Here is an 18,027-nt window from a genome sequence, read left to right as displayed (position 1 = left end):
CTTTCAACAGCAGAACATTGAAAAAGTATTCATGTAGCAGGATCGCACATTCCAGCCGATTCAGTAAAATTCATGGGAGAGCCAGCGCTCCGAGGCGAGCGCCTGCTCTCTCTCGACGCGCACCCAGGCCACTCTCCTGGGCGCGCGATTCTGTATTTTAATGAGGTGCTAGGACACTAGTGCATCCCTAGCGCCTCCTTATTGACAGAAGTGGCGGCTGTCAGCGGGTTTGACAGCAGACGTTTAATTTTACTGGCGTCGATTGTCGAACCCGCTGACAGCCACGGGTTCGGAAAACGGACGCTGGCAAAATTGAGCGTCAGTCTTCCAACCTGCGGGCAGATTTTTTATTTTTTTTATTTTTGGGGCCTCTGACTTAATATCACTATGATATTAAGTCGGAGGGTGTATAGAAATGCAGGTTTTTCTGCTTTTCTGTACACTTTCCCAGTGCCGGCCAAAATTAACTCCTGCCTTCGGCCTGTGTTTCTAAACCAGCCTGGCTTGCAAGGGTGTTTTCACCATTTCAGCTATGAGAACTTATGTAAAGGCAGCACTTTAAAAATAGCATTTTGGTTCAGCATATTCTCTGGCTTTTATTAATAAGCAGCTTTGTCCTTCACCTTCTAAAATTCTAATTATCCTTTTGAACGTGAAAGCCATGTGGCATATCACTTATATTCACATGGTCAGGACAAAAAAAGTAACTCCAAAGCTGCATCATCAGAAGAGTACGGTTTTTATTTATAACACCACTAGCTAACCTCTTCAAACCCAAGGCACAACAGCCTCCACAGGAAAGGTAATGTGGACATGGAGCACTTGTATGATCAAAAGAAGAGTTAGGGAACCACTGAAAGTCCCACCAATCTCTTCCAAATTTGAAAACAGAGAGGTGGAAGAGATGCACATGAACCTTTTACGCTGGACCAGCTCCCTCTATATACAAGTGCAGAAAGCCAGCTCACATGGCGGCCAGACCACCTTCAGTTCTGCTCCCAAAACTCACTGCAAGTCACATCAGTGCGCCCCCTCCCTATATCACTTAGTATGGGATTAGAGAGCAAGGTGGCTCGGTAAGATGAGCTGCTGCCCTGTCCTGCACAAAGTGGGGCCCAGTTATTCATGTCCTACATGCTGCCCCTTAATTACCACACTGGGGCTCCTGCTATACCTAGGACACAGCATGGATTATCACAGATGTTCTCATAAACACCTACATGTTTATAAGCCACTGCTGGTGTGTTGAGAGCAATATGCAGGTGCGCTGGGGTGCATTTGCATTTGACGCGCAGGCAGTGACGACTTTTCTGTAGCAAGGCTGATTAAGTAGGAAGGCACATGAGTATGCCATGGTATACTGACTGGGCAACACTGATTTATGTTTGGTGAAATACTTCAGTTTTTTCTAAATGAGGCCAGAATATTTTATTTCTTAGGCTGCCAAACAGGTAAGTTTTAGCTAGCCAAGCAGTTACCCGGATAAAACGTATCCAGACAAAAGGAGGTGGTGTTTATCTTTAGCTGGGTAGCACAGTTATTAAGCACCACTTGCCTAAACGCATCCAGGTACATCTAGTTGCTGTGAACGCTGTTAAAGTTAGGAGAGTTACCTAGCTAACTTTACCTAGGTATATTCAGTGGAAGAGTGTCCCACTGCATGGCCTAGCTGAAGTTATCTGGATAACTTTAGCTAGCACAGCTGCTACACTGCTCAATATGGGCCTCTTAATGGTTATGTAGCCAGCAAAGTTAAGACATGTTGCTACCTTCTTTGCGCCCTCTCCTGTTTAAATTAGGCCGAATTACACTTCTGTCTTGACTTCCATACTCACTATTATGACGAGTCAAGTTTCATGGAAGTATGTTGGGTATTTTTACCATATGACATGACATACACTGGAAATGCTGTTTGAGATTTACTCAAAATGCACAAGTAGCAGGTGAGAGCGCTTAGGTCTACTACATTGTTTGAGAGCTATTTATCCTTTAAAGTATAAGTCAATTTTTTTTTGTTAGCTACTAATTTACAGTAGAAAGACCACCCTTAAGGATCAGCACAAAATAGTACACAATGGTTGTATGTTGGTATATTTTTACCACATAAAAATCCTGTACCTTTTGATTCATCATTTAATCTATTAGGGAATGTTTTCCTGGCCACATCTAACACACATTATGGAAGCAGTAGCAGGCAGCATGAATGGTGGGACCAGGGCCTAATTAGGGCAGAATGGCCTGGAACAAAATTCCCCCACTTCTTTGTAGAAGAGGCAAAACAGCAGTAATGTTCTACTCCAGCCCCTCCAGAAAAGAGGAAGGGGGTGAGTTTGAAAGCCACAAAACTGTCCCTCTACTCCCAAATCCACTCCCTCTGCTGTTAAACAGGACTCTGTCAGCTGCCCTTGCTCTAAACACTGCAGTAAGTATTCAGCAGCAATGCTTTAACTCTCATCCACCACTGAAACTAGCCAGCAGCTGCCACTATTCCTGCTAACAGTTAAGGCCTTATTTCATTCAAGATTTTCACTAAAACTAAAGCCGAGGGAAAAATACTTTGGGGTAGATTTTCAGAGCCCTGCTCGCCTAAATCCGCCCAAAACCGGGCGGATTTAGGCGAGCAGGGCCCTGCGCGCCGGGAAGCCTATTTTACATAGGCCTCCCGGCGCGCGCAGAGCCCCGGGACTCGCGTAAGTCCCGGGGTTCTCGGAGGGGGGCGTGTCGGGGGGCGGGCCCGGTCGTCGTGGCGTTCCGGGGGCGTGTCGGCAGAGTTTTGGGGGCGGGTACGGGGCGTGGCTACAGCCCGGGGGCGTGGCCGCGCCCTCCGTACCCGCCCCCAGGTCGCGGCCCGGCGCGCAGCAGGCCCGCTGGCGCGCGGGGATTTACGTCTCCCTCCGGGAGGCGTAAATCCCCCGACAAAGGTAAGGGGGGGGTGTAGACAGGGCCGGGCGGGTGGGTTAGGGAGGGGAAGGTGAGGGGAGGGCAAAGGAAAGTTCCCTCCAAGGCCGCTCCGATTTCGGAGCGGCCTTGGAGGGAACGGGGGGAGGCGGCTCGGCGCGCGCAGGCTATACAAAATCGATAGCCTTGCGCGCGCCGATCCAGGATTTTAGTGGATACGCGCGGCTCCGCGCGTATCTACTACAATCCAGCGTACTTTTGCTTGAGTCTGATGCGCAAGCAAAAGTAGGCTGATCGCGCTTCTTTTAAAATCTACCTCTTTATGAATAAAACGGATGGACTTGCTTTGCACGTTCCTATAGTCTGTATACATTTCACACTAAGTAATTTGTTGCTGGTATTTAAAGATGTGGGAAAGCTGGGGGTTGTTTAAAGTAGTGGGCTGATTAAGCAGCACCTGTTTCCAAATCCCCAGCTAAATTAAGCACTTGATTATACCATAATCCAGCACCAAAAAAAAAGTGGATCCTTACTAAATCCAAGTGAAAAAAAATGAACAAAGTTTGTACCATACCACTGTCTGTAAAATTTTATTAGTAGTTTACAAAATAGTGCCTTGAATATAACAGTTTTATATTCAAGGCACTAAGTGCTAAATTATATATAAATACACAACCTTATTTTTATATATGTAATGAAGGTCAGGAATTAATGCCAACACTGTATCATGCACAGCTAAATTTCAAGAGAGTAGGCCCTGGACACAATTTCTAAGTGAGTACTTGAATGCTGAAGGGAGACTGGCTCACCATTGGGATTTTGGGCAAGGGCTGCAACCATAGCAAGGAAATGGCCAATGAATGCTCAGATAGGTAAGAGAGAGCGAGACCAGACCTTGAGCAGCCACTGGGGAGAGGTTATTGCGAGTACCTTTAGAGAACACTGCAGCCAGCCCTGGTCAGTGGCATACAGCGCAAGTGGAAGCTAGCAAGCTACTGTATATGTTTTTCTAGTGAAATTTTGTGTGGCAGCTGCTTGGATCCAGCCAAACGGTCAGGAATCTGGGTGACCTAAATTCATCTTTGGTCACATCATTTTAAACAGTTATAGTTTAAAGAGAAGAGTTAACTACCCACTAAGATTCTTGGAAATCACATCGACAATACCTAAGATCTCAGTTTCTCCCCTTGAAGATTTCAGGGTTACAGCTCTTTGTATTAGACACGCTACTTGCAAGGATACTAAAGTATTTGGAAAATTATATCATTCATTAAAGCCAGTGTGAGAGAACACATTTCAAACAGAGTTGCAGCTTTTGTTCCAAGGAATACATGATAAAAGCTTCCACATATAGTTCCAGTAGATCAGATTTGTATTAGTATAGAATGCCTTAATCTTGTCTCACCTGTTATGAAAAAAAAGAGGATTTCCAGTTTACAATGACAAACATCTCCATCAATATAAGAAAAAAAAAGTCATAGCTAGTAGAATAGCTATGAATAATTACAAACTGTTGGTCTTGAGAGTTACAAGGAGGATCCTATCCAGGTGGGGGGAGTAAGGTAGGGGAATAGAGGGCCAGGTGAGCAGGGAGAGGAACACACCCTCCAGGGTGCCAGGCTAGGAGGTGCACAGCAGCACATCACTTCCACCCTGAGAGGAAGCTTGCTCACCTCTGTTATAGAATCATCTTTAATAAATTACTATTTTTACACATGTAGAACAAACATATGTAAACTGTACATGTGTTAAAATATGTTTACATACCTTGGCAGAATTTGTAAGATGTCTAGCATTAAGAAAACATGAGTAATCAGACAAAACACATGTCACTTGTTTTGAATGTTTCAAATTAACTTATTATGCATCATAGAATAGCACAATCATTAAACAAACCATAGCACTAAGGGAAATAACAAAATGGTCCCATCCAAAAGTTTGCATACCCTTGACTGGGCTGATAATATACACTCAAATTGACACACACAGGTTGAGATGGGAATGAAGGGTAGGTATCCACCCCTGGGCCTTGTTTGAGAAAACCTTGTGCATTTTATCCAGGGCTGCAGTAACCGGTTACTGAAGCACGGGGAAAGCAAAAACTGTCAAAAGGAGCTGCGAGCAAAATTAGTTTGACTTCATAAATCAGGAACAGGATGTAAAAAGACATCCAAAGATTTGAAAAGGCCAATCAGTACTGTTCAAACTCTGATCAAAAAGTGGAAAACTATGGGTTGTGTTCAGACCAAAGTAGACCAAGCAAGATTTCAGACAAAGGCCAGGAAACTGTCTGGATGTTAAGAAAATCCCATAAGCAACTTCTACTGAAATATTCAGGCTTCTCTGAAACAAAGTGGGATGGGTATTTCTGCATGCATAAAAAGAAGATACTTTAACAAAAATAGGCTGCATGGTAGAGTTGCCCGTAAAAAGCTATTGCTGCACCAACACTACAAAACAGCCCACTTACGATATACCAGTCACCGCCTAGAAACCTCAAAACTTCTGGAACAAAAAAATTTGGCGTGATGAGACCAAATTGAACTTTATGGTTACAAACATAAAACGCTGTGTTTGAAGAGGATTCAACAAGGCCTATGAAGAGCAGGGCGGTGGATCTCTGCTGTTTTGGGGGGTGTGAGCTACAGGGAATTTAGTCAAAGTTGATGGCAGGATGAATGCATCTTATCATAAAATATGGGAGGAGAATTTACATTCATCAGACAGGAACCGGGGGGGGGGGGTGCGCATGTGCACTTTCCAACATGACAATGATCTGACAAATAAGGCCCAGTTGACCCCTTCAGTGGCTGCAGCAGAAGGGAAAGTGAAAGTTCTGGAGTGGCCATCGCAGTCTCCTGCCCTCAACATTGAGTTCTCACTAAAGTGGCTCAAACATGCTTTTTGCCAAGTGGAATGGGCAAATGAGAAAATAGTTATGAACAAGGCTCTTATCACAAAAAGACTAAGGGTATGCAAACTTTTGAAGAAGATAATTTTATTATTTCCTTTATTGGAATGGTTTAATGATTGTGCTATTCTGTGATACATAATAGTTTGAATAAACAAAAATAAGGTGTTTTGTCTGATCACTCATGTTTTCTTACAATGCTACATATCTTACAAATTCTGCCAGGGGGATGTAAACTTAAGAGCACAACTATATATGAATAGATATTTTGTTTTAAGATTTTTGGAGTATGACTGAGTTATTTAAAAAAGATTACAGCAAAGAGCCCAGATAGCCAAAAGAACAAGTACCTGCTGCTCATTCAAATTAGGAAGCAGAGCCAGGTTTTATTTATATTGAGTCTAGGACAGTACTGAGGAGAGGCAGAAGAAAAAAAGGGGGGGGGGGAGACTTCCCCTCATGCATCTGCTACCTCACTGCAATCACTTTATAAATGAAAATTATGGTTTAAGTTTTGGGAGTTAAACAGCTCCAAAAAAAAAAAAAAAAAAAAAAAATCAGTTCTTATAAGATTACTTGTACTTACTCAAAATCTTCAGCAGCTTCTACGACTTGGCAGAAGAGGACATTTCAGTACAGAAAGTAGAACATTCTTTTAGGGCCTACACAAATAGTCTAGTTTCTTCAAATATTTTCCTAACTCTTGTCTATCAACTGCATTAGTTAGGCATTATAATACAGTTTCATTCCCAGAAATAACTAAATTGTTCAATTCTTGCAAGACACCAATACTACATCCTGTTCCACTGCACAGATGGAAATTGCTTGCCAAGTGGAGGACCTGCATTTAAATCCTGAACCAGGCCTCTGTTCCTCCAGCTTGCCACGGCTGGGAATGCTGTAGGAGCAGGGTTCACGGGCCATGGGGTGGGGGATGGAGTTTCAGACATTGCTCAAGGTGCCACCTAGTGGCCAAACTTGCAGTTCATACCAGTCAGATTCTGGAGGAAGTTGCCACTTGTGGCCCTAGCTGAAGGCTATTGCTGCAATGGCTGGGCTGAGTTGGGAGAAGATAATTACAAATGAAGATTCCTGGTGCTATAAGCCAGAGGCTGTTTGCAACGGAGCTGAAAGCCCAAAAGTTGAAGAAATGGTCAGGCTTCCCAATCACGCCCCCCCCCAAAAAAAAAATAAAAGACTTGCCTGCTGGGCTTTAGGAGTTTCTCCATAGGTAAAGTAGATGGGAAGAATCACTTATAATAAGTGTAATCATAGCTCTATGGGCAAGGGGAGAAACAGAGAATCCTGGTTCATCCTCACCGCACGCATGGAGATGTAGTCCTGCTTTTCTTAAGGAACTCAACAGGGAAAACAGAACTACATCACCATACATTTGACGGAGTAAATGTAGCTTCTGGACTTGGAGCTATATGGTCATCCTATATATAACCAACTGCATTTATGAAATGTCAATTTCAGAAGACAATTTTAGGTAAAAACCAGTTGAAGGAATCTCTTGTATCACAACTTGCTGAGTTGCCTTTCAACACATTGTTCTGTAAATACAGGAAGTGAGGAATGGTAAGCCATCACCATGGGGTCCTGAATCCATAGTTTTGTTGATACTGAAGTAATTTTATAAACGCATGTTTGAGTGCTACCAGCCAGGACACATGTTTAACAGTAAATAATTATGCTAAGTGGTTTACAAACATTTTTTCATAGTCACAAAGTGAGAGGTGCCAAGTGACTTGCTCATGAAATATTCCATTAAATGCAGGAGCACCTCGGCCACAAGGCAATGCCCGCCAACAAATGGGAAAAACTGATTATTTCCATGTTCCTCACACTACCTGTCCAGCTGCATGCAGACAGTTTACGAGAGATATCACCTCTTGCCACGTCTCTGAAACAGCACCTAAGTAATTCCATACCAATTATTTATCAATGCATGGCAAGATGTCAAACATCACATGTAAAACACTTTACATTCCTACATGGACTCAAATTCGACCACAAGAACTGACTACTAATTAGAAGTACGAGAATCAAATCACCACTGTAATAAACCCTAAATCAGTCAATCAGGTTGATTAGTTCAGAGTTTGTGTGTGCTGCCAAATATATTTCTCCATGGAGCAAGTTGTAAGGGTTTTTCCTGTCTAGTCTTAAAGAAAATGCTTCGTGAAGAAAACCCAACTGATTAAAATGCTCCTTTCCTGGGTCAGCCTGGAGGCTCAGGTGGCAAGGTTTGTGCACTACGTGGTGGAAGGCAGGGATCCTCCTAACAATGGCAGTGGCTCCAAGCAGTACTCCCTTTTGTTTTTGGTGGTATTGGCTCTCGCACAGCACCCCCTCCAGGGCCTGCTGGAATTTTTGCTGCTCCCAACATTTTGATGCTTAATGGAAGCACCAGCCCTGCTGGAAGGTCTGCCGTTTGATCCCCGAGTCAGGTCTTCTGCACCCCAGGTCAACTAGGGCTGGGGAGTGCTGCAGATGCAGTGTTTGCAGCCCCTGGGTGTGGGGCAATCATGGTGCTTGCTTAAAACGTGACACCTGATGACTGGATTCAGGGAACAATTACAGGACTGTCACTGCAATGATCACACTAGGTGTTTTGGGCTGGCAGGGGGATGTAAAATAGGAGAAAAATCCTGCACTAATTGCAAATGAAGGCTTATGGTGCCAGATCCCAGCCCGGGTTCCAACTGAGCTGAAATAGGAGCAGGAGACTTGTGGGTGAAAAAAAAAAAAGATGTGCACCTCACCCTTCATTCTACTTTCCAGAACTAATAAGTCTTCTACAATAAAGAACTCTGTGCAAAAAAATGATAATTCCTTATAATTGTGTCCTTGATTTTTATTTTCTTGCTTCACAAAGAGATGTTGATTATGCCAAGGCTCTAACTTGACCTTTTTTTAACCCAAGTGGTGTTTAATGCTACTGTTACAGTAAAAGTCGGCAAACCTCTAATAAATAACTGAATTGGTACACAAGGAGGAGTCCAGTGCCTGAGCTTTCATTCTGAGGGAGCTATAGACTCTTGATCTACTCCTGACAGGTGCATGAACAGCTCCCCCATCTCTGCCACTTCATCTCTCTCTCCATCTTCAGTGCTTGGTATACTCCGATTTTCTCGATCTTCAATGAAATCCCAAAGCCGCACAGAGTTGAAGAACTGAAAGAAAGCAGCGAAGCAATGATTACGACAAGACCATGCTGCTGTGAACAGCAAAGATTCACACTACCAGTCCTTTAAAGCTACCAGCAACCTGCTGGCATACTGTACAGGTCTGGAAATCTGGCCATCGACTTTGAAAGTAAGATTCATGGTTTGTGGATCCATACAGATTTATGAAAGGTGTACTTTTGCCAAATTACAAATAAGACTAGAAGTGCATTTAGTCCAAGCTTATCATCCCTGAAGATGGAAAATCATTTCACACTAGACTGGTTTTTCTTGTTGCTCCTGTGGTAAAAAAAAGATTAACACCACAAGTGGTATGACCAGCATACAAGGATCCAGAATAAACCAGGCAGAAACATTTGTCAAAGACAAAATGTTTTCACAGGGAAAGTATGGGGGGGGGGGGGGCACGGGGGTGTCCTTCGTATCAGGCAAGGAATTATAGATAGGGAACAAACCCCAAAGTGTAGTCATCCATTTCAAAATTTTGTGCACTTCAAACCACCCAATTCAAAAAGACTGAAAGTACAATGGTGCCCTTGACACCCTGACGCAGGCATAAGTGGAAACACAGACTGTCAAGTTGAGCAGTCCGGTGAATGTTCACTATAAGAGTGATGATTTTTGCAGCTGCTAGAATGGAGATTCTGCACCCGGTGGTCTGTTTCCAGCTTTCTCTGCATGCCGAGAAGTTATCTTTATATACTTACATCTTGACATTCGTTCACGTTCAAAGTCCTTTTAAACTGAACCTCCACTTCCTATGCTGATCTGTGTTTTAACATTTTTTGAACTGCACAAAACCTGAGCTGGATGACTAGAGTGTGGGGTTCAGACGATTCCCATGCCTGAAAAATAGTCCCTCAGAATACTCTCACTGTGAACCAGTTCGTAACCACGAGGCAATGCTACAAGCCCTTTATCCGGAAATGATACCCAGACATTTGTTTAAAATCAAACTTCTTGCCCGATGTGGTAGAGACTGAAGATAAGAGTCCGGTGGGGAATGAAGGGTGGGGGGGGGGGGGGGGGGAGAATAACCAAAAATGTTGTAACTTAGCAGTTGGTCGGCGTGGGCGCATAAGAACCACTGTGCACATGCAGTCTCCTTTGCCTATTGACATGTTTGCAATGCAATAAAAATAGTTTGAACTAGAATACTCTCCTATTTTGCCTTTTGACCAGTCTCTCTACTTGGTCTATTCTGCATCCTGTTAGTACCACTTGCTACATTGCTTACTGCATGTGAATGTGATACTTTCGTAATCGCAGGTATGAGCCATATATGTTTCATTGATAAGATGTACACAAGATAATTTAATCCTCCATCAGTCCGTCCCCCCCCCTCCAAAAGAAGCCACCCCCGTTTGGACAATTTTTCAGAATATGGTATATAAAACAATTACGTTCCTTTTTTATTAGTTCATTGTACTTTTGTATCTAATTTCCTATAGGTACACTATTTAAGTCAGCTGTGTTTGGCTTGTCCCCCCCCCCAATAATGTTTGAATCATGCATCCAAATTTTAAGCTACAGATAAGCAGCAATGCCCACTGACCCCAGGCTCACACTTTTCATACGCCTTCTTCATCCCCACCATTTAGAATCCCTTTTGTAGAAGAAACAGTTCAGTTCAATTAATCACAGGAAGAGCAGAACACATTGTGGTGCCATCTAATATTTTAAAACTGCCTTGCTATTGATTACTAATTCTGAACACCATTTCTTGCCTAGTTTCCTACAAAGTTCTGACTGGCTGGGAGGAAGAAGGTCCTCAGAATGCATTTCCCTTTCTAATGATACAGCACTGGCACTCTGCCAAGGCATGCTGATGCTCCAGGTGGTCATCTGTCTCATCTGACCGTCCCATTTCCACTCTTCATTTAAGATACACTAAAACCTCCCAGCTCGGCTTATCTTTACACAGTCCTTCCCAGTTTGCTTTTCCTGGTTTTAAGATTATTATATTTTATATCCACTTATAGCACACATAGCCATGCATTTTACAATATAAAGCATACATAATTAGCAAAACTCAACACAAGAAAAACATAAAAAGGGAGAAATTACTTACCTGATAATTTTGTTTTCCTTAGTGTAGACAGATGGACTCAGGACCAATGGGTATAGCGTACTCCTGAAAGCAGTTGGAGACGGATTAGATTTCAATCTGACGTCAGCCCCTAGTACATATACCCTTGCAGGAAGTGCAGCTCTTCAGTATTCTCCTCGAAAAGCAATTGTGGATATATGTATGACTGAATAATTTGAATAACTTAATTAACTTTATAACTTTGTTAACTTAATTAATTTGAACTGGTTGAATTGGTTATAGCTGGAGACCGCCAGTGCCCTCAACCGAGAAACGTTGACATCCGGTAGGATGGGTGCTCTAGTTAGAGAAAAGCATGGCTTACCCGTGAATTTCTCGCTGTCTGAGATGTCACTTGAGTATTCCATGACTGACGGCAGCCGTGGGTGGGATGCTGAGTCCCATCTGTCTACACTAAGGAAAACGAAATTATCAGGTAAGTAATTTCTCCATTTCCTAGCGTGTGGCAGATGGACTCAGGACCAATGGGATGTATAAAAGCTACTCCCGAACCGGGTGGGAGGCTGCTTGTGACCCACTTGGTACTGCCCTTGCAAATGCTGTGTCCTCTTGAACCTGAACATCCAAGCGGTAAAACCTGGAGAAGGTGTGGATGGAGGACTATGTCGGCGCCTGATACAGCTCGGCGGGCGACAGCATCTTGGTTTCCGCCCAGGACACTGCCTGGGCTCTAGTGGAATGGGCCTTGAATTGTAAAGGCGATGGCTTGCCTGCTTCTACGTAGGCTGCCTTGATGACTTCTTTGATCCAGCGGACTATGGTTGCTCACGAGGCCGCTTCCCCTTGTTTCTTCCCGCTGTGAAGGACGAATAAATGGTCCGTCTTTCGTACTGATTCCGACCTTTCCAGGTATCGGACTAGGAGTCTGCCGACGTTGAGATGGCATAGACTGCGAGACACTTACGAATTCTTATGCTCATCTGGCGATGGTAGCGAGATGGTTTGGTTGAGATGGAAGTGGGACACCATTTTGGGGAGGAATGACAGAACTGTGCGTAACTAGATGGCTCCCGGGGTCAGTGAAGAACGGCTCCCGGCAGGACAGTGCTTGTACCTCGGAGATACGACGGGCCGAACAGATGCCACCAGGAAGGCTGTCTTCAATGTTAATAGTCGGAGAGACAGGCCGCGAAGATGTCTGAAAGAGGCTCCTGCTAAGAAATCTAGGACCAGGTTGCGGTTCCAAAGAGGCACCGGCCACTTTAGGGGTGGTCAAATCTGCTTGACTCCTTTCAGAAAGCGGGAGACATCCGGGTGAAAAGCTATGCTGCTGCTCTCACTCTTGGTTCCGTAGCATGACAATGCGGCCACCTGTTCCTTGATGGAGTTGAGAGACAATCCCTTCTGTAGTCCGTTCTGCAGGAATTCCAAAATCGCAGGAATTTTGACTAAGCGTGGAACGATGTTGCAGTCCTCGCACCAGGCTTTGAATACTCTTCAGATCCTTAAGTATGTTAGGGATGTGGAGAACTTGCGTGCTCAGAGTAGGGTGTCAATTACTGCCCCCAAGTATCCGCTCTTCCTCAGGTGAGTCCTCTCAATGGTCAGACCGTAAGAGAGAATCAAGCTGGATCCTCATGGAGGATCGGTCCTTGTTGGAGCAGGTCTCTGTGTGGAGGTAGCGGCAGGGGGCTCCCTTCAGCAGTCTTCACATGTCTGCGTACCACGGTCTTCTTGGCCAGTCCGGGGCCACTAGAAGTACTGGTTTCCTGTGGTGTTCTATCTTGTGGATGATTGCGCCCAATAGGGGCCACGACGGGAAGGCATATAACAGAGTCTCCTGTGGCCAGGTCTGTACCAGGGTATAGATTCCCTGGGACTGGGGTTCCCGCCTGTGGCTGAAGAAGCTGGGCACTTGGGCGTTGGACTGGTTTGCCAGGAGGTCCATGGTTGGTGTTCCTCAACGGTTTACTATCAATTGGAATGCTGTGGTCGACAACCTCCATTCTCCTGGGTCTAGACTTTCTCTGCTGAAGAAATCCACAGCGACGTTGTCTTTCCCCACGATGAGGATGGCAGAGATCTCTTGAAGATTCGCTTCTGCCCATACCGGTAGGGTGTCTATTTCCAGAGACACCTGTTGGCTTCTTGTTCCTCCCTGACGGTTGATGTAGGCTACTGTTGTGGTGTTGTCCGACATTACTCTGATTTATCTCGGAATCTGTGACTGAATCGTAGGCAGGCTAGTCTGATTGCCCGGGCTTCCAGGCGATTGATGTTCCACCCCGACTCTTCTTTGTTCCATTGCCCTTGGGTGGTTAGCTCTTGGCAGTGTGCTCCCCATCCTCGTAGGCTGGCATCCGTGGTGAGCAGGATCCAGGTTGGTGAGGATAGTCTAACTCATAGGCTCAGATGGCCTTCTTGTAGCCACCATCGCAGTTGGGTCCGAACTTTGTCCGGGAGCTGAAGGCATATGGTGTAGTTCTGGGACAGTGGATTCCATTGTGATAGTAGTGAGCACTGTAGGGGTCTCATATGAGCTCTTGCCCATGGCACTACTTCCAGTGTGGATGCCATGAGGCCGAGGACTTGGAGGTAGTCCCATGCTGTGGGGCGAAGTTCGTTCAACAGGGTTCGCAACTGGGTCATCAGTTTTGATCTCCTTGCCGGCGTCAGGATGACCTTGTATTGTCTGGTGTCGAACCTGACTCCCAAGTATTCTACAGATTGGGAGGGCTGCAGACAGCTCTTGTTCGTGTTGACCACCCACCCAAGGCTCTCCAGTAGAGTTTTGACTTCTTCCTTTGGACGGGTCGGCTGATTTTCATTGTGCGGTGCGTTTGGGGCCTGGGCCCGAGCTGGCTCCCCTTTTGTTGTGCTTGTTCCAAAAGGACTGGCTCCTGCCTGCGGGGCGAGCCGCTTGATATGTGCTTCTGTATGGGTTGAAGCGCTGTGATCCTCTGCCCCTGGAAGTTCGGGAGGTTGCTGGTTTCTCTTATTCCTGTCCTCTGGTAGCCGCGGCAGTGGGGATTCGCCCCATTTGTTGGCTAGTTTCTCTAGTTCACTTCCAAACAGGACAGTTCCCTTGAAGGGCATCCTTGTGAGTCTCGTTTTGGAAGATGCATCGGCCGACCAGCTTCGGAGCCAGAGTTGTCTTTTGGCTGCCACGGCTGATGACACTCCTCTAGCTGCGGTGCACACTAGATCAGAAGCGGCATCCGTGAGGAATGATACTGCTGGTTCCAGGGCTTCCCCAGGAGTGTTGTTCCTGGTCTGTGATAAGCAGGCGCATGTCACCATGGCACAGCAGGCCGCGATCTGTAGAGACACAGCGGAGACGTCAAAGGACTTTTTGAGGATGGATTCCAGACATCTGTCTTGAGTATCTTTGAGTGCTGCTCCTCCCTCCACTGGGATAGTAGAGTGCTTCGAAACGGTGCAGACCATGGCATCCACTTTTGGACATGCCAGGAGGTCTTTGGCAGCTGGGTCCAGAGGGTACATGGCTACCAGAACACGCCTCCCCTTTGATTGTAGTCTCCAGGGCATCCCATTCCAGGTCAATTAGCTGCTGGACGGCTTGTAACAGTGGGAAATGACGGGAGGTCTGACAGAGTCCCTCTAGCAGGGGATTCGTCTTAGGTTCCCCCACAAGGCACTTGTACCCAGGATAGCAAGCTCTTTCAAGCTGTGTGTGACCAGGTCTGGAAGCTCATCCTTGGTGAAGAAGTGTCTCATGGTTCGGTGGGGCTCTGTCTCCGGAGGGAGTTCTCCTTCCTCCAGGGGTTCTGATTCCTCATCTGAGTTGCCCGTGTCCCCGAAGGTGGGGCTTCTGGGCGGTGGAATCACTTCCCCTGGGCATAGAGGGCCCCGGCCTATTGAGGTCCTCTGGTGAAGGTTGTGGCCATATTATCGGAGGCTCCGGCTGCATGTGGACAAAGGTATGCAGGCCTTTGAAGAATTCCACGCAGGAGATAGATGCTGTGTCTAAATTAAGAGGCGCTGGTCCCTGGGGAGCTCCATTTGAGGGTGGGTCCCACTGGGAGACGCTAGGTCCAGCGTACTGTTTGAGGAGCTGGAACCCGGCACCGGCTGGGGGGGGGCCATGGGCTGGATCCCACAGGACCTCCTCGCTCTGTATACACAGGGTGGTGGCCTCCTCATGCTGTGCAGCTCTAATGTGGCATGCTAGGCAAAGGCCCTGAGCCTTGAGCTTCTTTTCTGGTGATGCCATGGCTTTGTGCGTGTAAAATACAGTTATGCGCTCCGGTGCGAAGTTGTGCGCGTAGATTTGATGCACACTCAGGAGATGTGTGCAGTGTTGTGTGCCCGGCACAGTAAGCGCGTGGCCATGCACATCGCTTATGCGCATGGTACTTGGGCTTGCGACGTTGTGCGCACAAGGAATTTGTGCCCATGGCTCGCGGCGGCGGACAGGGCAGCGAACAGATCAAAATGGTGATGGAGACCACCTCGGAGGGTCTCCATGTGGGAGGACCCTTGGATCTAACCGGGGTCTAGCCCTGCTAGGGCAGATCAACCCGGTGGCACTGGTCCCAGCTGGCGACCTGTGTGACTCCTTGAGCTTCGGAGACCGGAGACTTTTAAATAGATTTCTACCTTACCTTGTCTCAGTGCTTCCCGGTCTCGTTCCAAGTGGTCTCTGGCTGCAGGGGGAGAGGGAAAAATACCTTCACCGCCGCACTCGAAGTCGCACCCACTGCCTCTCAGCCTCACCCGATGTCAGGGGCTAGGTCCCCTCCTAGGGTCGGCTGCCGATCCGAGGCTTACCTCCGAGGGATCGCAGAAATCACCTTGGGAATTCTCAACTAGGGGAGGGACCCAATGGGTGTCACCGCAGGAGAGCGGGGCTCTTCTGTAGAGGTAAGATTTCTTTTTATTTGGGTTTTCTTTGGTAAAATTACTCTAACGCTGTGCGAGCATGCATAGAGTCCCTAACTGCTATGGAGACGGAAAATACTGAAGAGCTGCACTTCCTGCAGGGGTATATGTACTAGGGCTGACATCAGATTGAAATCTGATCCGTCTCCAACTGCTATCAGGAGTACACTATACCCATTGGTCCTGAGTCCATTTGCTACATGCTAGGAAAAATAAAATAAGTTCTCAAATTCTGTCCCATTTAAGATACAGTATATTAGAATAGCCTTGTATCCCAAGTGCATTACTTTACAGTTGCCCACATTAAACTGAATCTATCATTTGCCTTCCCATCTGATATAGCTATGTCTCTCTGTAACAATCAGCGAGTCCTGCAGTGTACTTACAACACAGCAGCTTTGTGTCATCTGCAAATACCATCGTTGCTGTCTAATCCTAATGTTCCCTATAGCAAGAGTACAATCCAGGAAATATGCATAACTGATAGCTGAAACCAGAAAAGTAACCACTGTTGTGCAGTCCTTCAAATAACTGATAAAAGAAAAATTGCTAAACAGCAACAGTCCAAGCACAGGCCCCTATAGGATATCATTGGTCATCTTTTGCCAATATATGCTGTTGCCATCCTTTCAACAGTTTCTTAATTTCTTAATATTTTTGTGGTTTGCATATTCCTAGTGTATCTGCTCTCCAGTAGTCTTGTCCTGTGAATGGGATTATCCAATGTTTGCAATCAAACTCCTCCCTGATCTCAGGTATCCCAATCCAGCTTCCTCCTCAAGAGGTGAGAAAATCTAAAATCAGTGAGATGGAAAGCAAGGGGGAGGTTGCCTCTTTAAAAAAAAAAAAAAACAACAAAAAAAAAAACAACAAACAACACACACCAACCTCTCTCCAAAACATTTTCCCCTTTCATCAATATTAATCCACAGCACATTCGGTTGGTCTTCACTGGGAAATGCCACCGTTTATCCCTGGAAGTGAGCAACAAGGAATCCATCTACTCTTTTGGATCTGTGCTGGGTGCTTCCTAGTGACCTGAAATGGCTGCGATCTCAGTCCAGATGCTGGGCTCACTGGACCTTTAGTCTAATCTAATATGGCACATTTTACCAGATCCCAGGGTTACCTACACATCCAGCAAAATCAAGAGCTGTATATTCTGCTGCACCGAAGCAGCACTTCTGTTTTTCTATATAAAAAGCAGTTTGCTTACCATAAATGGGGTCATCCATAGAGAACAGGATGAATTAGCCATGACGTGGGTGACATCATCCAACAGCCTCCAAATGGACCTCTCTCCCCTAGCTCAGAGTTTTTGCTCTACTGAGCATGTGCTGGAATACCCGTGCGGGTGCTTCGTCATGAGCCCCTCAGTTGATTGTAGGAGCTGAGCTTTAGCTCAGTAGACAATTCTCCAGGAAGGAAGGCAGGTATTACGCATGGCAAATTCATCCTGCTGTCTAGGGAGAACCCTGTTTAGGGTAAGCATCTTTTCCTTATTGTTCTGCTTGAAATCCAGATCAGTCTCACTTAACACAGCTATATCTGGAAGTGAAATTGCTTCTTCAGTGACGGGCAATAAAGATGGTCCCTGCGTTCCTGCATGGACAAAGATTCTACTCCAGATACTTCCTCATACCCAAGAAATCTGGGGGACTGAAACCCATTCTGGATCTGAGAAAACTGAACAAGTATCTAACAAACAAGTATCTACTAAGAGACATTCAAAATTTAATTCCTTCAACATGATTCTTCCCTACATCCAGAAGGGGGAATGGATGTGCACTCTTGATCTAAAATATGTCTATGTCCACATACCTATCCATCCCACCCACTGGCATTATCTTTGCTTCAGAGTAGACTCTTCCCATTATCAATACAAAGTGCTCCCCTTCAGGCTGTCAACATTCTGAGAGTCATCCTTAATTGCATGACTGTAGTAGTAGAGCACTTATGACATCAGGGAATCTAACTCTTCCCATATCTAGACGATTAGCTAATCACAAACAACTCCCAGGAGGGTGTGTTAATCTGCCTGCAAAATTAATTCAGCTTTTACAGAAATTGAGATT

At 45.8% G+C, this 18,027-nt stretch overlaps 1 protein-coding gene across 2 annotated transcripts in view; it reads right to left on the bottom strand.

Moving 5' to 3' along the window:
- Positions 1–8,654: 8,654 nt before the first annotated feature.
- MKRN2 (makorin ring finger protein 2) overlaps positions 8,655–18,027 on the bottom strand; it is an 80,952-nt gene continuing 71,579 nt past the window's right edge. For both annotated transcript variants that reach the window (XM_029600788.1, XM_029600787.1), the window contains exon 8: positions 8,655–8,988. In XM_029600788.1, the coding sequence (XP_029456648.1) occupies positions 8,830–8,988 (159 nt within the window). In that variant the 3' untranslated portion in view covers positions 8,655–8,829. The remainder of the gene's footprint in view (positions 8,989–18,027) is intronic.

The sequence above is a fragment of the Rhinatrema bivittatum genome, chromosome 4, assembly GCF_901001135.1.
Source record: "Rhinatrema bivittatum chromosome 4, aRhiBiv1.1, whole genome shotgun sequence".
Taxonomy (NCBI): domain Eukaryota; kingdom Metazoa; phylum Chordata; class Amphibia; order Gymnophiona; family Rhinatrematidae; genus Rhinatrema; species Rhinatrema bivittatum.
This window is presented reverse-complemented; position numbering and strand designations above follow the sequence as displayed.